The 24354-nt window shown below is 39.0% G+C and overlaps 1 protein-coding gene and 1 pseudogene across 1 annotated transcript; one reads left to right on the top strand and one right to left on the bottom strand.

The window, feature by feature from the left end:
* The first annotated feature begins 1303 nt into the window (after positions 1-1303).
* LOC108257455 (cell adhesion molecule 4) lies at positions 1304-9637 on the top strand. The gene is made up of 5 exons (XM_053675149.1): positions 1304-2857; positions 5587-5847; positions 6224-6553; positions 7176-7427; positions 8277-9637. The coding sequence occupies exons 1-5, from the start codon at positions 2800-2802 to the stop codon at positions 8417-8419; spliced, it is 1044 nt and encodes a 347-aa protein (XP_053531124.1). The 5' UTR covers positions 1304-2799; the 3' UTR covers positions 8420-9637.
* Positions 9638-21215: 11578 nt separating this feature from the next.
* Positions 21216-24284, bottom strand: LOC108257462 (glycerol-3-phosphate phosphatase-like; annotated as a pseudogene).
* Between the last annotated feature and the right edge of the window lie 70 nt (positions 24285-24354).

Below are 24354 nucleotides of genomic sequence, written 5' to 3'. Positions count from 1 at the left end.
CTTGCGAGGCAAGAATCTTCACCATCTGAATTATGAGTAAGTTACATTTTTCTGTGTTTCTAGTTTACAATTTATTTTCATATTTGCTCTATATCTCTATTTTATATATAGTTATTCTGCTTGCAAAATGGTTTACTGTACTTCCTACTTCATAATATCATTATATTACCCTTCTATTGTCCTACATATCCTACTACTCTTTATTTTATAAAGAGTTTTCTATTATTATAAGATATTACCCTTATAATATCTTAATACTCCTTTTTATTATTCTTATTTATAATGTTATGTGTGTGTGTGTGTGTTATGTCTACATGCCCGCCCTTGACTGTATGAGAGCGTGTGTGTGTGTGTTAGCACTCCTCAGCTCTTATACTTCTTTTTGACTTTTTGACTAATAAACCATAGTGTAGTACTCTTAAAGATCTTAAAGTGTGAATCCAATTCGTCAATATTCGCCTCACACCGCTTCTGTGTGTCTTGGTGCCCGTCATTTCTTCTTCTCCCCTTTACTGGATACCAGGTCTCCCTCATGTTTATTTCATGTCATTTTTATCCACAACAACAACATCAAGAAAATCCAACCCTACCTCACCGAACAGGCTACACAGATACTACTAAAGGCTCTTGTTATCTCTAAACTGGACTACTGCAACTCACAGCTTTCAGGCCTCCCAACCAGCTCCATCAAAGCCCTTCAGATGATTCAGAATGCTGCAGCGCATCTCATCTTCAACCAGCCCAAGAAAACCCATGTCACACCCCTCTTCATCTCCCTCCACTGGCTTCCTGTAGCTACCCGCATCAAGTTCAAGGCCTTGATGCTCACCTACAAGACCTTGTCAGGAACAACACCTCCTACCTCAATTCTCTCCTGAAGGCCTACGTTCCCTCACGGAATCTGAGATCGCTTAGCGACCGACGTTTAGTAGTTCCCACTCAGCGTGGTGCAACTTCCAATCTCAATCCGGACCGCAGAATCTCTCACCATCTTCAAAAAACAGCTAAAGACCCACCTCTTCTGTGAACACCTAACCAACCCATAAGTTTTTTTTGCACTTTCCACCTCTACTCTGTGCACTTTGCTTCTTCTGGAACTCAAATTTAGATCTTGTATGGTAGCACTACTTGTATTGTTCTCTGCTTGATATATCGCTTTGCTTGTACTTTTCTCATTTGTTAGTCACTTTGGATAAAAGCGTCTGCTAAGTGCATAAATGTAAATGTAAATGTATTATTATTATTATTATTATTATGAAAATGAAAGATTTTGTGCTCTCTTTCTTGTAGGTGGGTGAGTCGGGCAGGGACAGGGGCGTTGGGGCGAGGAACAGCCCAGTATAAACTTCACCGACATCTTATCCTCCTGTTTTCTTATTCTGGACTGATGATTTTCTCTCTCACTTTCTGTTCCTGGAGTTTGACTCCAATCTTTCTTTTGCACTTTTCTACCCCTAACTCTTCCTCCACATCTAGATCACTGACTCGACACATTTGTGCATCTTAGTTTCAGTCACAGCCTCTCAGCGGTCCCGACAAGTTCCGGCACAGGAAAACGTTGTGATTCAACCAGACAGTTCGGCGGAGTGTGTTGCAGAATCGACCTTGTTTTGACGCCGAATAGATATTTTATTTCAGACCTGATAACGCTGCGGTGAACAGAGCACACAGACTACGTTTACATGGACAGCAGTAATCTAATTATTGACCTTATTCTGAATAAGACAATATTGTGATTAAGGTGTTTATATGAGTCATGTTTAGAATACTAATTTCATGTTCAGGTTTTACACGTTATAGAACACAGACCGATTAACAGCACACGTCATTACGTCACCGCGCCACGCCGTCCGACGTCCCTCCAGAATTTCACGTATCTACATACAGTTGGTCTTCGTTATGGCACCGTATACAGTTTTGGGTGTTTTTATTTTGAATTTTACAGACACTTCAAGTGCAGTCAATTATTTGTCGTGTTATACGTGCTAATAGACGACTGCTTGAAACCGTGGGCTGCGTCCCAAACCGCACATTTACAGAAATACGTGAATTTCACCTACTATATAGTAGGTAAGTACGCAGCCGTGCTCTCTTGTTTGCCTTCAACAGTTGAGCGCTGCCGTGTGTGTACATGTCCTGTCGCACAATGCGGTGAAAACTCCCACATGATGTTAATAGTGTGATTAAGGTGTGTACATGTCCGTAACGCACGTCGATAATGCGACTAAAACAGGAATACTCCACACGTCTTTATTCCATTTGTGTTTACTTCGAGTATGACTTTAATCAGATTAAGGAAATAAAAAATTACTCTTTACATGCTAGTTTCTTAATCAGAGTATTTTCTTAATCAGGTTAATGTCGGATCATTGTTGTCCGCGTAAACGCAGTCAGTAGTGAATGCCGACTGAACACTGTAAATTAATTGGTGACTGATTCTGACTATATAACTAAAACTAGACGTGAAGCGACGCCTCTTTGCTGTATCCTATATGAAGGAAGATTTCCAAAAAAAAGAGGACACATCCGGGGTAAATGGAACGTTTCTCAGAAAGTAATTTGAGACCCTCCGGTTAATGTGTGTCATTATCAGTGTGTGAACACAGATCATCTGAGTAACTGACGACAGGCCTGGGCGTGGTGTGTGTGTGTGTATATGTGTGTGTGTGTGTGTGCGTGTGTGTGTAACTTGAGCGGGTTTTAGTGTTATGAGCCGAGTTGCTACAGACTGTTGGATTTGTTTCGAGCACTCAGGGATTATTTTATTGTCAGGGATTATTTTATACACGACGTTCAGCCATGGCGCGTGGCGGCTTCTTCCGGTTAGTGTTCCTCTCAGCGGGTTTTATTCTCAAAGGTAGGATCTGAGCTCTTTGATCGACACTTGTTTATCCTCCTGTTGAACTCTGTGTAATACATTCATTCCTCACGCTGTAAACCGCCAGCCTGAAGTTTTCCAACGGTATGGTCAGTTAGCAGTAAATGTACCTCAGGGAAGTGTTAGGGTTTTGCTTTAAAAAACATTTTATATGTTTTTTTCTTACAATAAATTAACTTCAATTAACTGTTCGGTTCTGCTTTTTTTTATACACGTTTTTTTACCCAGCAAGGGTGTCAATAATTCTGAGTTCCAAATCATTTTTGGTTCCAAGAACATTTTTAAGGTTTGTTTTTGTTTTGTCTATTTCTATAGGAAACAGAACGTTATTTTTAGGTTTGCAGAACTTTCCCCTAGAATTCCTCTAACACTCCCCCAACGTTCCTCTAACGGTCCCCCAACATTCCTCTAACATCCCCCAACGTTCCTCTAACACCCCCAACGTTCCTCTAACGCTCCCCCAACGTTCCTCTAACACTCCCCCAACATTCCTCTAACATTCACCCAGCGTTCCTCTAACGGTCCCCCAACGTTCCTCTAACACCCCCAATGTTCCTCTAACATTCCCCCAGCGTTCCTCTAACACTAGCCCAACATTCCTCTAACATTCCCCCAACGTTCCTCTAACACCCCCAACGTTCCTCTAATGCTCCCCCAACGTTCCGCCAACATTCCCCCAACATTCCTCTAATGCTAAATCTTAAAAATATCAATTAAAGTGAAAAGCAAACATGCACTGGATATTAAGACTTCTTTTGTGTACTTTGTCATAAATCTTCTCAGTGAACAATATAATACACTTCATAAACCCTCTACATACACTACATTACCCAGGGGGCTCACCTGTTCCCGTTCTCAAGTCTCAAGATAAAATTTAAAAAAGTCTAGTCTATTGTTATGTGTAACATTAGTGCCAGTCTAAGTAATGTAACATTAATGCTAAGTAATATTAATGTTGGCCTGGATCCAAAGCGTCATAAACGTGCGAGTCAGACTACGTTTCTACGTTTACATTCAGTTTTATTTGTTTACATGTGCATCAAATTGTTTAAGGTCTGCGTATACTCAGGCTGCAGTCATATTCCAAATACAATGTTTATACGCGTACAGGTATAAATTGTATACATTGGAATACATTGTATACAGGGTTGTTGTAAGTACGTCTGAGTTCCTCCAGGAACTCCTGCTACTTAAAACAACACACTAACCACATGAGACGACACAGAACTTAATAAGATCTACACATTTCTACATAAAGTGCACGTGCAAACGTGTGCTAACAACACAGAACACTACAGTACTACTAAAACAGGACAATAGGCACTAGACAATAGTAAGTGACATTTTAGCACCGACTAGTACACAGTTTTAATGTGAAAGTGTCTAATATAACAGGTAGTGCTAAAGAATAACAATATAATAAAAATAAATACATAAATAACTAAATAATGCTGTGAATATAAACAAAACAGACTATGACATAGTATTCAGCAGATTAGCTTATATCATATGTGGACATAGCAGTTAGGAGCATGCGCATATATCTCCTTTCAGTGGTTTTTCTGAATAAGGTATTTACAAGCAACACATTTCTGATTAACACACGCATACATAATATAATAATAATAATAATAATAATAATAACAACAATAATAATAATAATAATAATAACAATAATAATAACAATAATAATAACAATAATAATAATAATAATAATAAAGCTAATAGTGTGATTGTGGCATAGCAAAAGTGGAAAGAAACCCACCGTTTCCATATAATGTAATTGACTCTAATTTTACCGACTACACCACCCTGGAAAAATAACCCCGACAAGGACACGGGCGAGTTACCAAAGGATGGCAAAGTAAAATGTGAGAACTCATACAAAAATAGTTCCTTTATTGACAATGAATAATAAAATCGTAAAATACAATAAACTTGATCTATCGCTGCCGGTTTATCCACCAACCAAAACCCAAACAACCAAGAAACAATGACAACAAAGGGCTATGGCTTACCAGAAGCTGGGTAAGCTAGCTGACAACTTAATACGACAAAATACGAACAATCAAAACACAAACGGAAAGAACAACAGAAGCCACACCATTAGTCACAGCACAGCACGGAACAAAGAAAACAAGATTTGCTGGATTCGCACCAAAGCGATGGATAAATCCTCCAAAAGTGGCCAAAGTGCAAAACAAAACAGTGTCAATAACAAGCAGCAATTATAACTGGTAGTCACCATGACAAACGGCCAGTAAAAAGAAAAAAGCAGCAGTAGCAAAACAGCTATGATATCATAGCGAAACGGCAGCAGCATCAGCAATCAGTGTCTTCAGACCAAGTGTACATTGTGTCCCTGCAACCAGAACAGAGAAAAGGTCATCAGACATGCGATTTCCTTCACAGAACAAACGTATTATTACTAAAAACATAATGAACCCCAATACATCCCATACGAACGAGTCGGAAGCAACTCAGCAGTCAGTCCCAGCCAAAATCAACGACTGCGCCAAACTCTAACCAAGTCCAGTTGCCTTGTCTCACTGTTACTATGATTATTCAACATTAAAAATGATCTTAATGCCTCTCAGTCACTAAGTCTGTCAGTTATTTAATTATTGAAGAAACTAGTTGAGAATCCAACATGATCCCGACTATGATTCTGCAATTCAAACCATATTTGTCCTTGAATATGTTCCTAGCTGCTGGTGACCTCCTGGTGCTTCAGCCCTCTAGCCTGGTGGTGGAATATGGCAGTCAAGCCTCAGCTAACTGCTCCACTACCTCCAGCCATAAAGGAATAGGCTGGGAAGCCTCAGAGGGAGCAGTGGATATGGTACAAACCGTCCGGCACCTTACGTGGACAGTGCCGAGCGTTACACACTGGGATATAAAGGCACTGTGCTACATGAACTTGGAAGACGGGGAGCAAATTGAAAAGGTTCTCCCGGTTACTATTTACAGTTAAGTTGCTGTCTTTTAAATAAATTTATGTTTGGGTGATCAACTTTACAGTGTCCAAAGATGCTGTCTCTTATGCATTGTTGCCTTTAAAATCACTTAGCCATAAAACTGCTTGTGTTGTGGCGTGACACGTAAAAGCGTCACCGTTTCAATTAAGTGATGTGAATAAAACACTCCCAAATTTACATTGTATAGCATTTACACCATGTCTGCTCTGTTTACACTAACATTAAAAGGGACTATTCATCCAAATAATGGCTCAAACATGGCCACCAGTGAATGGACAGCTGCCAGTTACAAACACTAGCTTTCATTCATCAATAGCCATTATTATTGTTTAGCTGTTGTTTACTAAGACACATTTCTACTCCACAGAGCTTCCAGACACATTGTCCGTCAGTTTGAAGAATTGCTCAAGAACAATAAATGAGCGGGAAACCTGCTTGCTTCAGTGTTACATTCAAAATGTTGCTCCTGTTCTGTACCTTAAAGTCATGTGGTACAGTCAACAGTTTCTTATGACGAATCACTCCTTTGATGAAACCGCCATCACACCAGTGAACAAAACCGTAAACCTCCTGATCCAGCCCAGCAGAAATGACGATGGAGCCGAGTATTGGTGTGAGGCAAAGCTGGAACTGCGCCCAGAAGGACTACAGCCTCATCTTAGAAAGAAATCGGAACGTCTCAGTATTGCAGTACACTGTAAGTTGGGCTGTTCTAAAATATGACCTGTAGATATCACCTGTAGAAGTATTCGCGATCTCGGCGTGAGATTAGCACATGCATTTTAAATGATTATGATGATGATGATAATAATAATGTTTCAGCAAATAATTCACAGGAGGAAAGTCCATGTTACTTCATTTACGCCTGAATATGAATGATCATTCTTTGGCTTTCTAAAAAACAATGCAATCAGTTCATTTCTACGGTGTCCGCTTGGTAACTAGTAATCAGTGATTATGTACAGTATTAGTAGCATGTGCTCACACACAATGGATATGGTGAAAGCTGACTTTGCAAAAGTGACAAGATGGAAACAAAAAAAGCAAGGGCGGCGTCGTGTCTGTTTCTGAAACTCGTCGGCCCGTTGCTGAGAACCCTGTGCTGTATGTTATTTGAACCGTTCTTTCTGATACTTACACTTTTAGCCTTACGCCTAAGTGTGTATGACTCCTGTATAAAGTGAAGTGATCAGCACGCTGTTGCCTTTATGCTCCGTGACCTTTGACTTCCCTATTTTCACGTTTACAGATTCAGCACTGCTTAGATTCCTTATTTTATGTGCTTCAGGTTGTTTTTGTTTTTTTTGTGCTTTCTTCAGACAAGCCAGTGTTCGCTAATGATACAGAGCAGAAGATCCTAGAAATAGGAAATGAAGAGATCATCTTAAACTGTACTGCCAGAGCAAACCCTCCTTCTGAGTACACCTGGAATGTGACACCTGGAATGGATAAAAATGAACTTGATTTATCGTCCCCGTCATTGTCCGTTTCTCAGCCGGGAAACTACACTTGCACTGCGTCAAACCGTCAAGGCATGGCAAAGAAACTGTTCATCGTCACCAAACGTAAACGTGAGTATCGAAGACTTCTTTTGTCCTCTGATATTCGTTCCATCCATTTGTTTTGCATGCATGCAAATTGCAGTATGGAGCTTTCGTTTCAGTTTGGGCACGGTAATGTGTGCCTTGATAGATTTATATTTATGCATTTGATCTAGCAGACAAACTTTATATTCAGCTACTTGTTCACACGCATTTGTGAACGTATTGGTTATAACTTCAAAATATACAGTTTATAACTTCAACAGATTATCACGTAGTCTACATCTCCATTAATCCAGATCGAATTTGAAAAACACGTTTTTCTTGACGTTTTTGGCCGTAAGTCCACAGCAGCTGAGCTTATTCAAGAACGCTCTCCCAAGCGGATGGATTTGAAAACACCGTTTATGTGTTGTAGCGTGGTCTGAGAAAACAGAGATTTTCAAAAAAAAAAAAAAAAAAAAAAAAAACTTTTTGGCATATTTTGTGTCACGTGACCCGTTCAACTCAAAACAAACAAGCTGGTTGTAGTGCAGTTGTTGCGCCTGAAATCCAGTTCGGTAGCTTTGTTAAAGATTAATGTCACTTTGCACAACTTTCGAAACGCCTGAGCGAACAGACGCAGGCTGGAGAGCTTCTTACGTTTTTACGTTTCGGTGTGGACGAGCAAACGTTTCGGAAAACGTTTGAAAACGCCAGCGAAGGCGGAAAGAGCGTTTGAAAATGCAGTTTTCAGGTCTGTCCGGATTAATGTCGACGTAGTCTTAGATTAGTTCTCAGCTTTTGAAGCACTGTGTTCCTTGAACTTGCTGATTTTAGTGCTAAAAATGAACTAATAATACGTATGTTTTAGTTCTTTATACCTTTTTTTTCTCACAGATCATGACTGGACCACTTTCTGGATTATTTTGACAGTTGGATTACTCCTAGCTGCTGTTCTGCTGATTACAGGTTTAGTTTACCAAAAGAAAAAGTCTGTGAATAACAGAAAGGGAGTTAGAGAGTCAGTTCCTTTGAAATAAGTTACAGTTACATTACTTTTGTCACTGGTGATGTTGATGCACTGTTAAACATACTGATGCTAATTCTGATACAGCATTGCGTGGCAAAGAGATCAACTTATTTGTACATTTTTTTATGTGCTGTAAATGCCAGAGCGGAGATTGCCCAGGGTTTAGAATTGTCAGAAGAGTAAAGCTGGGGTTAATCTGTCTGTGTAGCCTTCACTCTCATTTGCATTCAGTTCTATATTTAATCTTCCCCCTTTTTTGGTTTTTGTTCACATTCCGATTTTAATACATAATTAAGCAATATCACGCGAGCAGGACGGCCGTTGTAGGGAAAATCAGCACGGCTGTGATTCGCAGTCATGAAGCCGCAGTTTGCGACTGTGAAATTGCTTTTAGACAAAGCAGGAAATGAATAAGAAGTTAACCGAAATTTTAACACAAAATATGGCCAATGAAAGTATTTCCCAAAGAAGCCACAAGTGGATAGAGTGTTGCCACGGTAACACACAAACTGACCGACAGCCCGTCGTACCTGTAGTAACGGTTGCGACGTAACGAACCATGAACACGGACGAGCGGGGTTAGGCACGTACATCTCTACATCTTGGTTGATGCAATCTAGCGTTACGTTTCTGTATTATTTAGCACAATGTGAATATACAGTGGGAATATGGGATTATATACAGTATGTTTATATACGTTTTGTTTTATACGCATTACCGCTGATGGGCTGAATTCACCAGGGAAATGGCAGTAAAAGAAGGAATCTCTATGACCCTATCTGGCAGACTGACACAAACCACGGTCGGTGAGAAGATCCCAACGCTCACTGATAAGTGACTCTGTGAAAACGATTTGGACTCTTAAGCCACACTTAAAAACTTTGACTGCGTTAGAAAACAAGATGTCAAACCAACGTGGCGTTGAATTTAAAGATCGATAACTAGCACTAGCATGCTTTTCGAGCAAAAAGATAGGTGTTATGTTTCTGATTATAATATAGCGGGTCGACGTGTCGGGTGTAGTTTTACCCAAAGCTTTCATTTCAAGAGATTTCATTTTGATAAGGGGGTCTCAAGTAGCAGGCATGGTATATGTTTTGTTGTTTATATTTGATTTTGTGTCAGAAACAAATTCACTGATGTGAATATGTTCAGTAGTCTTAATATTGGGATAAAAAGATATCTGTATGCCATGTATGTGTGCTTAATAAATATTCTGTTTTGCTAACTGCTTGCCGTGACCTACATTTAAACGGTGGGAGGATTCGAGCTGGTACAGCCGAGTGGACGATACTATCACCGTTATTATTTCTATATAATTATATATTACTATATAAGTGCAAATAATACGATTGAAGTTTACTTCAACCTTTTACCGTTTCACAGTAATAACACCACAACGAACCTCCAGAAGCAAACCGTCAGCCGTGCTGCGTTCGACGGAAGGTTGTAACTCGTAATTCCCGACCCCAGACTAAGAAAAACCAAAGTAAATGCCCCTTCGACTCCTAATCAGGAAACTCAGGACGGTCTCCTCATCCCCGAGTTCAGCACGCGACCTCAAATCAACATGGCGGCTCGGAGCATGAACAGTAAACACAGTAACAGCACTTACCTTTAAATGAGTTATGCTCGGTTTTTATAATCAGATCAATCAATATACAGACATCGTCTATAACACTGACTCTACAGTTCACTGTTTTTAGGAGAATAATATACATCACTCGTCACAGTTAGCTGGCTAGATCGTTGCGAACAAACAACAAACATAGAGCTGTCCGTGGTTTTTCCCCGTCCTGTACTGCGAATGCACAAAAAAGTGACATAATTCCTAACAATCTCCTACTTCTGAGGTAAGTCGAATGCAGGATTGGTCTCTTCAGTAAGTGTTTCCCAGGGCCTTTTATTTATTTATTTATTTATTTATCACTTCTGTTTGAGAAGTGGGAAGTGGTCTCAGTACCCCCCCCCCCCCCCCCCCAAATAAATAAATAAATGGTTCAATTGCAGTGTAAATCCAACTAAAATACATTATAGCACATGGCAGCTAGCTAAAACTATACATGAGATGGTACTAAATACCAGAGAACAGATACAAAGAGAAATGCTCCATACAACATTCCTAATTTAAATGATTTAAACTATGTGTTTTTGTACGCAATTGAGTTATTAATTATTTAACTGTCTTTTTTTTTTCATGTTCAGACGTGAAATTTTTATACAAAAGCTTTGTTCACCTTATCTTCTACCAGAGAGAAATAGTTTGTATATAATGTACCCTTAGTTTTGACAGGTATAGGTCAAAGGTCAAAAAGATACACATTCTAACTCTCTATATCTAGATCAAAGGTCATGATCATAAAAATATATATAGTTATGTTAAATCTGGATCACATCCATTCCTGACACAAACGTTACCATACCTGGTACGGCCATATGTATTCCAGACACCCCACACACATTGCACATGTTCTTTCTAACACTCTGAGGTAAAAATGGTAAATGGCACACTTATATAGCGCTTTTATCCAAAGCGCTTTACACTGTGTCTCATTCACCCATTCACACACACACCAGTGGTAGCAGGAGCTGCCATGCAAGGCGCTAGCTTACCATCGGGAGCAACTTGGGGTATAGTGTCTTACCCAAGGACACTTTGACATGTGGAGTCAACCAGGCTGGGAATCGAACCGCCAACCCTACGATTAGTGGACAACCAACTGAGCCACAGCCACCCCACAGGTAGGTCATAAAAATATATATAGTTATGTTAAATCGGGTTCCCCTCTATTCCTGACACAAATGTTACTAGTTATGTTAAATCGAGTTCCCCTCTATTCCTGACACAAACGTTACTATACGTGGAATGGCCATGTGTATTACACACACACACATCCAAACAAAAATATGACACACACAAACACACTTCATTTTCACATTATTTAAAAGGAATTTATGTGTTATGTACTAAATTAACATAATTATGAACACAAGTTGTTAAGTTGACAATCATTTTTAAAATTACGTTTCTCCATTTAGATTGTCTGCAGTAGAATGCAGTCTTTTAAACCAGGAAAAATGATTGCCTTTAAGTTGTATAACAATAGTAAGTAAAATCCAGTGTGATTTACATTACAAATCTCATACGTAACATCTCTGCAGGATTTATAGACGTTAAAGCACTGAATGAAATGAGCAATATAGACAAAAAATAAACACTCTGTGTCTACTACTTTTATCTCTCTCATAGAACTATCCACAGTCCAAAGGCTGTGGAGCTAGAAGGCTACGTGTGCGAATGACAAAAGATTTTTAAAAAATAAAATAAAAAATGTATCAATACATGAAATTAGACTACACAATGTAGTTGAGGTTTACATGAATAAGCAGAAATGTAATAATGCTTATCTTTCCTGTAGCACAAATGAAAAGCCCTCTCTAGATGAGCAGAACTTTTTCCTTCTTATCCACTGCTATGGTAAACTAAAGAGTAGATATTCAAATTACACTGCTAAATATGACTAGCATTAGCTACGTGTAGTAGTGCAAAAATAGTCCATCAAATGTATTAGCAGGTGTAGCCTATACACGAGTCCACTATTGGTCATATCACAATTGAGAACATGCCCCAAATTCCTTGCTTTAGTAGAATTTAATTGTAAGTGAAATGATACTCACATTGTAATGTCCTTAGTATTTGTTCAGTCTACAGGTCCTCTAACACTCTGTTAAATGAATAAATGTAAATGTACTACAACGTAAATTTTGTTTTAAATCAATTAATGCAGAAATTACACACAATATTAAGTTGATATAATTATCAACATTATTATGTCAACATAACTAATCAATATAATGTGTACAACTTTAAATATTTATTTAATTCAATAAATTAGAATTTTTATCTTGCAACCACACATTAAATTTAGATTGTGGGGGTTTGTTTTGCATCGCTCCGCTGTTAGAAAATACATGATTAAAGTGTTGCTTAAAAGAATCGAGAGTTTTGTTTAAACTAGAAGACACATTTTCCGGGCGATGTCTTGTAGGCCTATACACACTGTCCTACACATGTGTTTTCCTGGGGTGACAGTTCTGTAGACAGTGTAAATTTTACATTTATGAGCTCTGGTGACAGTGTCTGAAGTGTGTGTGTGTGTGGGTGTGTGGGTGTGCGTGCGTGTGTGTGGGTGTGTTAGAGAGAGAGAGAGAGAGAGAGAGAGAGAGAGAGAGAGAGTCATGTGTTTCCTGGGGGTTTGCTGACCAGAATGCTTACAGTGTGTTTATGTTAATGAATTAAGGCACGAGTCGTGTGTTTCAGGGTTTAACTATCCCTACCAATGTGTACATTTGTGGTTTAAGTGAATCTTTGTTTCTGAAATTACTTCTGTGGTAATTATCATTGTGTGTAACTAATCTATCAGAAAATACTAGACCTGGTGACTGAATGTGGTAGATGTATTAGAATTTTGGACATGTTATGCATGTGTAGCTCCCTATGTGTATGATCTATGTGTAATCCTTCTGTCAAGAAATGAACAGACTGAGGTTTGTGAAATAATTGAACTATTTATTGGCTACGTTGTTGAGAAAAACACTGTGATGTGTAAAACATTTCTACAGTCCTTCAAGGCTGTATGATGTCGTTGTTCTCTTTTACTGAAAGAAAGGTCAAAACCATCGGTGTTATTCGTTGTGGAGACTGAAGTGACAATATGTCTGAAGAAAATGAAAATATGTATTACATATCCTACCTTCTAACCAGGTTAATTTAAGGGTGAAAAAACCTTTTTTAAAGACGGTGTTTTAAAAGAGTCGTGCTCTTTGTTTAAACTATAAACAAGATTTCAGAAAATGGTTCGCCAACGAGGATACTTACACAGAACTGTCGCTAAATACATAAGCTTTTGCTATGCTTTGACATCCCATGTCCAGCAGTACATTTATGACCTCTGATGACCATATGGGTGTGCGGGGGTTGGTGTGTGAGAGAGAGAGAGAGACACAGGTGTTCTTTCGGGGGTTTTGCTGACCAGAATTCTTACAAATGTGTTTGTTAACGAATTAAAGGGAGTCGTGTGTCTCAGTGTTAAAATAATGGTTAAGACGTTGTAGTTAAAACACAGAAGAAACTCTGCAACTATCTGTTACAATGTCTGCTCCGAGAAATCCTAATACCCTTAGAAGATTGCTGTGTATTCACCAACAAGAGGACCTGTTGAAATGAGAGAGGACCTGACTTTTGCTCCAAAAACGATTAAAAAACCAAGAGGTTAGATTGACAAATTATTAATGAAGGTAATGTAAAGACGTTGTTGTTTAACCCTGAGCAGGGCGTCAACAACTCCAAAGATCGTGTTTTAAGTCCGAGGGTTTAGTTAGGAGGTAGAAAAACATTTAAAGATGACGTTTTAAAAGAAACAAGTGTTTCATCCTTAATGGTAAAAAAGAAAAATGGTTGTACTCCAATATGAAATAAAACGGCGGAGACACACTGAGTACATTTCTGTTCCACAGTCTATAAGGATCCCAAAACTTCATGTAGTGTGGAAAAATATATACACCCTCCGTGACTATGTTACTTAAGGTTTAAACATTTTTATTTTGTGATGGCAGCAAGACAAAACGGTTGTGCATTTGGTATCTGGTGATTTTAGAATTAGGCCCCAAATGTCAAATATGTTTTGAGTATGGCTTCGTCAGGCAAAGATCTCGATGGTATGGAAAGAGTATACAAGAGTAATTGGGGTGATCTAATGCTTAGGACTTGTACAGTACTTCAACTCGGGAACGTCCCACCATGGCATTCAGAGAGGCGTTATCTAAGGTACACGTATATATAATATAGATCAGATCACCAGTCTGTCTTTACCCACTCCTGATCTGCAGCCAAAATGATTAATGTTTATTTCCTTGTAGGGGTTTATGAACGGGAGCAGTCATATACACTACAAGCCAAAGTTATAGAAGCAGTCGAGTTATTTTAAAAAGGTTCTACTAGACATTTATTGTAAACTAGTGTAAAAAAATAATAAAAATCTCTGAAATATTTCAGTGAAAATAGTGGTCCATATTTAATGCATTATATTAGAAATGATAGTACAGTCTTTGTTGATCAGTTACCAACTCATACTTTATAATAATTTGTTTAGGAGCATCTGAATCTGGCAAATAACTTTTATTACATTTAGGCATACAATAAAAGATAATAAACAAATTAGGAAGAAATGACTTGTGCACTACTGCTGCGGATATTAAGTCAAACCATTTTGTTCAAACTTCAGCATGACCCATAGAGAAGCAGAAACTTATGGCACCTAATGAATACCATGTGAAGGATTAAGTTGACTCATCACTTACAGTTACAAAGACATGTCCTTGTGCAGGCTCACCTTCGCACCAGCATCGATCCCCTCTTATCCCATTTCAACGTATAAGAAAGGCAAAAAGTAATATAAGATATATAAGAATATATTTATAAAATATAACACATTATGAGGAAGAAACAAAATATTATTTAACAAGGTCTGCCAATCAGCCCTCTTAACTGTAAGAGCATCATCAGTATTGTACAGCAGTTGGGGACAGTAGTTAGCTTTCAGATGTCAGATATAAAACAACTTTTTGAGTCACAGTGCCAAACTACTGGTATTATATTCGGATCCTTCTTTTTCAACATGAAGGATTGGCATTTATTTAATAGACAGATGGTACAGCCATATACTTGGTCAGAGGATTTAGGAATTTCTTTGAGAAAGGTTCATTGTTTTTGTTCTTTTATCATAGCTTCAGTTTGTATACTTTGGTTAGTGACTTAAACTGTTTTATTAGGTATTGACAGATTTCATTAACAGGGAACGATGATAGGTGAAGATTAAGTTGGTATGCGTGTACAAAATAAAACTGTCTATATGTATATTTGTCTGCTATGTACAGTATCTGTTTAAACACTGCTGTAATGGCGATATAAAGAGAGAGAGATACCCAAATAACATTGGATCAGATCCATAGTTTACAGCATCTGTCCCACACATATTTAATCTGTATTATGAGTACTGAACAAGTTAGAGGAGGAGAAAATGTAGATTTACTGTTCATTGGAACTTTATTGTTTATTTAGATCTGTCTTGATTCATTTTCATATTCAAATTTTTTTATATACATTTTATTATTTTTTATGATGTACCTTACATCATAAAAAGTCTGACATCTAACATAACGTATGAATGTAGGAACATGGATTTTCACCATGCAACTCTTTTCAGAAAATGGTCTTTCTCTGTTTCTTATGCACACAGAACCTACTTTTCTTTTCATAAAATCATGCACCAATTTGCTATTCCTGTATAGGGGTTTGAGTAAATATAGATAAACTCATTAATGTACTGTAGCTCTCAGAGTTACTACACTACCCCACTTGGTAAATCAGACCATAACCTCATCTTGTTAACAATTCTTGCGGTTCAGCCTGTCCACAAGGAATAGGTACACTCAGTAAGGATAGGGTTAGGCAATATATGTGCATCACTTTGTTTCAAAGATGGTGGAGATAAAGACACGGTGTTGGAAGTAATAATACAGATATCAGAAGGAATGACCCGTTTGAGCTGAGTGAATGAAATTCAGTAAACTAAAACACTTTATTAGTGGTTAATTAACACACCCTATTGCATCCTATAAGAGATTAATCACATTCATAGACAACATAAACGCAATTCTACAACATGGATCTGCACAATGTTATTTGGGAACAAAGATCAAGCTGAATTTTCTCAACATAAATGTTGTGTGTAGTTTGTTATCAGATTGTCTAGACGTACATCACACATCTGATAAACGAGATTTCCTCTCCCGTGCTGTAATGATGGCTGGAAACAAGGACTTAATGGCATATACTGTAGAAAGGTCATAGAGAACATAGAGAAATCTCATTGGGAATTAAGTCACCTTTCACGTTGCCTTTTATTATGATCACAACCAGACAGTTATATTGTTTCTGAGTTTAATAAGAAGATTAAGGTTTAGACTTTTTTTTGATGCTGAAGAAGCAAAAATCTAAGAAACCCTTAACCTTCAGACTGATGATTTGCAATGTCTGAACACGATGCTTGAAAAGAAAAATGTATAACGAACTTGAAAAGGTGGAAAGGGGTTCTATGAATTAGTAAATGGGTATCTCTCTCTCTTGATATCGCCATTACAGCAGTGTTTAAACAGATACATAGCAGACAAATATACAGTGAGGGAAAAAAGTATTTGATCCCCTGCTGATTTTGTACGTTTGCCCACTGACAAAGAAATGATCATTCTATAATTTTAATGGTAGATTTATTTGAACAGTGAGAGACAGAATAACAACAAGAAAATCCAGAAAAACGCATGTCAAAAATGTTATAAATTGATTTGCATTTTAATGAGGGAAATAAGTATTTGACCCCTCTGCAAAACATGACTTGTTACTTGGTGGCAAAACACTTGTTGGCAATCACAGAGGTCAGATGTTTCTTGTAGCTGGCCACCAGGTTTGCACACATCTCAGGAGGGATTTTGTCTCACTCCTCTTTGCAGATCTTCTCCAAGTCATTAAGGTTTCGAGGCTGACGTTTGGCCACTTGAACCTTCAGCTCCCTCCACAGATTTTCTATGGGATTTAGGTCTGGAGACTGGCTAGGTCACTCCAGGACCTTAATGTGCTTCTTCTTGAGCCACTCCTTTGTTGCCTTGGCCATGTGTTTTGGGTCATCGTCATGCTGGAATACCCATCCCCGACCCATTTTCAATGCCCTGGCTGAGGGAAGGAGGTTCTCACTCAAGATTTGACGGTACATGGCCCCATCCATCCTCCCTTTGATGCGGTGAAGTTGTCCTGTCCCCTTAGCAGAAAAACACCCCCGAAGCATAATGTTTCCACCTCCATGTTTGACGGTGGGGATGGTGTTCTTGGGGTCATAGGCAGCATTCCTCCTTCTCCAAACACGGCGAGTTGAGTTGATGCCAAAGAGCTCCATTTTGGTCTCATCTGACCACAACACTTTCACCCAGTTGTCCTCTGAATCATTCAGATGTTCATTGGCAAACTTCAGCGGGCATGTATATGTGCTTTCTTGAGCAGCGGACCTTGCGGGCGCTGCAGGATTTCAGTCCTTCACGGCGTAGCGCGTTACCAATTGTTTTCTTGGTGACTATGGTCCCAGCTGTCTTGAGATCATTGACAAGATCCTCCCGTGTAGTTCTGGGCTGATTCCTTACTGTTCTCATGATCATTGCAACTCCACGAGGTGAGATCTTGCATGGAGCCCCAGGCCGAGGGAGATTGACAGTTCTTTTGTGTTTCTTCCATTTGCGAATAATCGCACCAACTGTTGTCACCTTCTCACCAAGCTGCTTGGCAATGGTCTTGTAGCCCATTCCAGACTTGTGTAGGTCTACAATCTTGTCCCTGACATCCTTGGAGAGCTCTTCGGTCTTGGCCATGGTGGAGAGTTTGGAATCTGACTGATTGATTGCTTCTGTGGACAGGTGTCTTTTATACAGGTAACAAGCTGAGATTAGGAGAACTCCCTTTAAGAGTGTGCTCCTAATCTCAGCTCGTTACCTGTATAAAAGACACCTGGGAGCCAGAAATCTTTCTGATTGAGAGGGGGTCAAATACTTGTTTCCCTCATTAAAATGCAAATCAATTCATAACATTTTTGACATGCGGTTTTTTGGATTTTCTTCTTGTTATTCTGTCTCTCACTGTTCAAATAAACCTACCATTAAAATTATAGACTGATCATTTCTTTGTCAGTGGGCAAACGTACAAAATCAGCAGGAGATCAAATACTTTTTTCCCTCACTGTACATATAGACAGTTTTATTTTGTACACGCATACCAACTTAATCTTCACCTATCATCGTTCCCTGTTAATGAAATCTGTCAATACCTAATAAAACAGTTTAAGTCACTAACCAAAGTAAGCATACAAACTGATGCTATGATAAAAGAACAAAAACAATGAACCTTTCTCAAAGAAATTCCTAAATCCTCTGACCAAGTATATGGCTGTACCATCTGTCTATTAAATAAATGCCAATCCTTCATGTTGAAAAAGAAGGATCAAAATATAATACTAGTAGTTTGGCACTGTGACTCAAAAAGTTGTTTTATATCTGACATCTGAAAGCTAACTACTGTCCCCAACTGCCGTACAATACTGATGATGCTCTTAGCGTTAAGAGGGCTGATTGGCAGACCTTGTTAAATAATATTTTGTTTCTTCCTCATAATGTGTTATATTTTATAAATATATTCTTATATATCTTATATTACTTTTTGCCTTTCTTATACGTTGAAACGGGAGAAGAGGGGATCGATGCTGGTGCGAAAGTGAGCCTGCACAAGGACATGTCTTTGTAACTGTAAGGGACGAGTCAACTTAATCCTTCACATGGTATTCATAAGGTGCCATAAGTTTCTGCTTCTCTATGGGTCATGCTGAAGTTTGAACAAAATGGTTTGACTTAATATCCGCAGCAGTAGTGCACAAGTCATTTCTTCCTAATTTGTTTATTATCTTTTATTGTATGCCTAAATGTAATAAAAGTCATTTGCCAGATTCAGATGTTCCTAAACAAATTATTATAAAGTATGAGTTGGTAACTGATCAACAAAGGCTGTACTATCATTTCTAATATAATGCATTAAATATGGACCACTATTTTCACTGAAATATTTCAGAGATTTTTATTATTTTTTTACACTAGTTTACAATAAATGTCTAGTAGAACCTTTTTAAAATAACTCGACTGCTTCTATAACTTTGGCTTGTAGTGTATATGACTGCTCCCGTTCATAAACCCCTACAAGGAAATAAACATTAATCATTTTGGCTGCAGATCAGGAGTGGGTAAAGACAGACTGGTGATCTGATCTATATTATATATACGTGTACCTTAGATAACGCCTCTCTGAACGCCATGGTGGGACGTTCCCGAGTTGAAGTACTGTACAAGTCCTAAGCATTAGATCACCCCAATTACTCTTGTATACTCTTTCCGTACCATCGAGATCTTTGCCTGACGAAGCCATACTCAAAACATATTTGACATTTGGGGCCTAATTCTAAAATCACCAGATACCAAATGCACAACCGTTTTGTCTTGCTGCCATCACAAAATAAAAATGTTTAAACCTTAAGTAACATAGTCACGGAGGGTGTATATATTTTTCCACACTACATGAAGTTTTGGGATCCTTATAGACTGTGGAACAGAAATGTACTCAGTGTGTCTCCACCGTTTTATTTCATATTGGAGTACAACCATTTTTCTTTTTTACCATTAAGGATGAAACACTGGTTTCTTTTAAAGCACCATCTTTGAATGTTTTTCTACCTCCTAACTAAACCCTCGGACTTAAAACACGATCTTTGGAGTTGTTGACGCCCTGCTCAGGGCTAAACAACAACGTCTTTACATTACCTTCATTAATAATTTGTCAATCTAACCTCTTGGTTTTTTAATCGTTTTTGGAGCAGAAGTCAGGTCCTCTCTCATTTCAACAGGTCCTCTTGTTATTGAATACACAGCAATCTTCTAAGGGTATTAGGATTTCTCGGAGCAGACATTGTAACAGATAGTTGCAGAGTTTCTTCTGTGTTTTAACTACAACGTCTTAACCATTATTTTAACACTTTGACACAAGGTGTTTGTTTGCGAGGTGACCGAGTATGTCACTACACTGTTGTGTTTGTCTACTAATGCAGACTGGTTGATCAGAGCAGCAGGGTGGTCAGGAGCTATGAGTCTGACAACCTGCAATGAAGACTGTTTAGGAGCGCATTTAGGTTTTGGAGACCTATAAAACAAAATGCTGTTCTATTGTTGATAATTCGTAAGGGTAACAAATGCCTTGAAGTAGACACCCTATCGCTCATCTGCGTGTCTGGTTGGAGTGTGAAATTCCCAGTGACGATAGGGCAGTAAGGGCAATGATAACGATGAGCAGTGTGATAGTGAGGGTGCCCCATAACACACGCTGTGGAAACCTGGAGGAGCCTATGGGGCAACAATGCTGAGACCAGAAGAAATACGTAAATATCACCCTATCATAACACTACTGTAGCCTGCTTCAGTCTTAAGCATCTTTATTCTGGATTCGGGTGAAGATTTTACACTAAATTACCCTCTTTATTCAAAAGTCTTAATGATTAATCTGTACTAGAAAGTCATATATTCATTCTTAAAAAATTATCAAAATGATTACAATACACTTTAATATGTTCTTTATTAATTTATACTTAGCCACGTGAATCGTCATTTTGCATGTAAATGAAAGACCGCATCATGGAAACTTACCATGCACTGTGGCTCCTCCAAACTAGTTTCTGAGAATTTCCACCACCTCGTCATTCTGCATCTAGTTGCTTCTCCCCAGTCCCTGGCTCTTGCTTGTCTGTATCAAGCTGTGCTCATGACTGAGCAAGAGCAACAGCTGTATACCTGCTCAGGTCCTCACTGCTAGTCTTTAACCCCCCAGCAGACACACACTCCACACAAAACATAGTCCAACCCACTGGCTGCCACTCCACACTGGACAATAAACAAAGGTGAGCGGTAGGTTGGATTTTTTTTTTCTGTGGACAGAGCTTGTCATCGCAAAGAGGCAGTTATTTTAGAAATGCATTGCTTTTGGCCTGGATCAGCTACTGTAGCTGCTGACTGGCCAAGGTGACTTTAATTTCAAATACTGTAATTGATCATGAGAACATCACATGATTACATGTAATAGCTTGCACACAGTACACCAGTCATGTCTTTCAGTCTGAGAGGATGCTTATTTATTTGATCTTTTGTGTAGTGAGCACTTTGTTCAAGGCAAGACAAAAAAAGGAAACCATTACTAGTGATCATAAAACTGAAGTAAGTTACAGTAGCTGTTACGCTTCAAACTCTACAAGGAGGGCTAACTTTAATAATGAGGAAAAACAAGCACCTCAATAAAGAACACTGTGTTTAGTTATTTGTGGTAGTGCACATCTGAGCAAATCATCACATTGGTTGTATTATCAACCAATAAGCCATCTTGTCTGTTGCAAGCCATTTTTCAGTACCTGAGGTTTGAAAGAAACAAAAAAACATCACATGTTGATTCTGTATTCAGTACATGTATGTATATAGGTGTGTACCAATATGTATGTAGATATCTTCAAAAATGCATAAAGGAACACTAACACTGTACTTTGCAAAAAGCACAATGATATACGTGGACATTCTTGTGGAATAACAGAGGTAGACCATGGATGCTGCTGATGGAGCAGATTATTAATAGAAAGTATGCTTTTGTGGCTTTATAATAAGGACTACATATTCCAATCAGTGTCCCAACAAAATCCTGGATATTGTATATGAAATCCACCCATGAGGATCCACTGCTAGTTTTTCCTACCCCTAAATACCTAAACCAATCCATAAACTGGATCTTAGGTGTGTTGAAGTAGCTATGAAGGGCTGTGGGTCCTGATAACTGGAGATCAGAAACTACTGATAAAAATATCACTTGGAAATATCTAGCTATTATATAAGCCTCTTGCAGTGGGTCTCGATCTAGTCCTCAAGACCTTCAAGCCAGTCCACTTTTTCTTCTGCTGAAGTTCCAAAAGACACCTAAATCAAAAATTCACCTATTATTTACCTGGGACGTGTGTGTTTGACTAAGCAAAATAAAAATGTGTTGATTGGAGGTCCTGGAGACTAAATTAAAAACCTCCTCATTCACTCTTTTAACAATGAACTGAGTTCTGTTTTGTAAATAATATTAGTAATTATTGTAAATTTTAATGAGTAAATATTGTAAATAATATTCCCTTTATGTGGAACCTACATAACCCTGGATACATTTTACATCCTCATCAGTACTGACCCACTATGCTTGGAGGGCTGGTAAAATCTCTGCAATGCTATCAACATAGTAATCAGGCACCATCCCCTGACGCTTGGGACACCCGCTTCTTTGGTGCTCCTCTGCATCTGCTATTGTTGAGACACCAGTCAGGGATAGCAGAGTCTTCAGACCACAGGTAGAACCTAGCATGATGTCTGTGTCCAGTCTGTCCCCAACCATAAGGCATTTGCTTGGGTCAAGCCCGAACCGGTTAGCCATGCATTTGAACATGAAGCTGCTGGGCTTCCCGACCACTTGGGCATGGCGCTGCGCGGCTGTCTCCACGGCCTTCGAAAGGCAACCAGTACCTACGATAAAACACAAGATCAGTCAATATGTCGTTCTGTTTGTTTCATTGTTTTACAACAGGAGAGTAAAATCTCACCTGGGACAGCTTTGCCCCCCTCAAGAGGAAGTCTGGTGTCTGGTATTGGTGCCCACAAACTGACACTTGGCATTGCACAGGTACTGTAATGCTCTGTTCAGCTTCATGTAACTGAAATGTTCGTCAAAACCCACCAGAACGGCCTTGACCTCCAGGTCCAGAGGAACACTGGCCCAGTCTTTCTGCTCTCCTGAGACCGGATCTGGTCCCACACCGACCGACTCGATCCCTATCGCCTCGAGCTCTTGCTTCATCGCATTGCTTCCAATCAAGTACACTTTGCCCTGGAGGTTGCACATGGTTTTCAGGTACACAGCTGAACAGTAAGCAGTGCCGAACACTTCATCCTTGCTGGCCTCGAAGCCCAGCTTTTCCACCTTCTCTGCGTACATTTTGCGGGTTTTTGTGCTGTTATTGGTGACGAAAAACACATGCTTACCAGCCTTTTTCAGCGAGTTGATCACTTCAGGGGCGCCGGGAATCGCTTGATCTCCTCTCCATATCACCCCGTCGCAGTCAAACAGCACACTGTCCACTGAGTCCAGGACCTGCTTGGTCAACGGGCCAGTGAGCCAGGTGCATTTAGACACAGCCATTGAGAAACTAGCTGCTGTCAGGGTTAGCTCGCCTACCGAACACACGGCTGAATCCTTCTCCGCTTGGGTATTTAGCCCTAAGACTGTAACTGTCGACAGTAGCGAACAAATACTAACTGACAACCGTGTGTTGAAAAATGTTGCTGTAACTCGAGATATCCAGTGTTAAGTAATACATTAGCTTGTCTAAGGGATCCCAACATGACCTTATTGCATTAGCAGCACATGCAACACTTCAGCAGCGGCTTAAAGGGACAGTAACAAAAAAAACCCAAAAAAACCTGGCGTACACCAGCTACAGGTGCATGTCAGTAACAAAAAGATGGTGTACAGCCTACAGTAATCGAAAAACTGCTGTGTACCAGGCTACAGTAACTGAAAGGGACAATAATTGGATAAAAGGTGTATACCAGGCTACAATAACTGAATAAATGGTGTGTACCATGCTACAGTAACTGAATAAATGGTATATACCAGGCTACAGTAACTGGAATAAATGGTGTGTACCAGGCTACAATAACTGAAAAGCACAATAACTGAAAAAGGGTGTATACCAGGCGCTTATGAGCACAACAGCCTAGATATTGGTTTTATAAAGTATATGACCAGTCCTAAAAAATTTACATTTTACAAGGCTAACAAAATCTACCACACTCTACATTAACCAATCCTGCTGGAAAAAATAGCTTGGCCTGACTAGCCACCAGAGCACAGACTGAGTTGGTCAAACTGGTAAATCATTATTTCTTTCTTATTCTTAACTAAATTATTCAGCACGTTTAACTGCCTTAGTGTAGTGTATGCTTCTTAAAAGCAACTTGTCCACAATGTTGCATTAGTAGCACTAGTTCAGAAATCGTTTCCTTTCCATCAGCAGGCAAAGACTACCAGTTTGACGAGAGTGGCCTGTGTTTTGGCAGCTGATCAGAGCCAGCTGGATTTTTTAGCTGGGAATATTGGAGAAACACATCTAATCTACAGCCACTTGTTTAACAAACATCGTATAAAAACCATTTATTTAAAAAAATCATCTCACCCAC

The sequence above is a fragment of the Ictalurus punctatus genome, chromosome 24 (genome assembly GCF_001660625.3).
Source record: "Ictalurus punctatus breed USDA103 chromosome 24, Coco_2.0, whole genome shotgun sequence".
Taxonomy (NCBI): domain Eukaryota; kingdom Metazoa; phylum Chordata; class Actinopteri; order Siluriformes; family Ictaluridae; genus Ictalurus; species Ictalurus punctatus.
This window is presented reverse-complemented; position numbering and strand designations above follow the sequence as displayed.

What these genes read in the sequence shown, in the direction of transcription:
- LOC108257455 (XM_053675149.1), top strand. Translation starts at nt 2,800, where the DNA reads ATGGCGCGTGGCGGCTTCTTCCGGTTAGTGTTCCTCTCAGCGGGTTTT. An exon ending in TCTCAGTATTGCAGTACACT is followed by an intron (nt 6,554 to 7,175) that starts GTAAGTTGGGCT and finishes TGCTTTCTTCAG; the next exon opens with ACAAGCCAGTGTTCGCTAAT. An exon ending in CATCGTCACCAAACGTAAAC is followed by an intron (nt 7,428 to 8,276) that starts GTGAGTATCGAA and finishes TTTTTCTCACAG; the next exon opens with ATCATGACTGGACCACTTTC.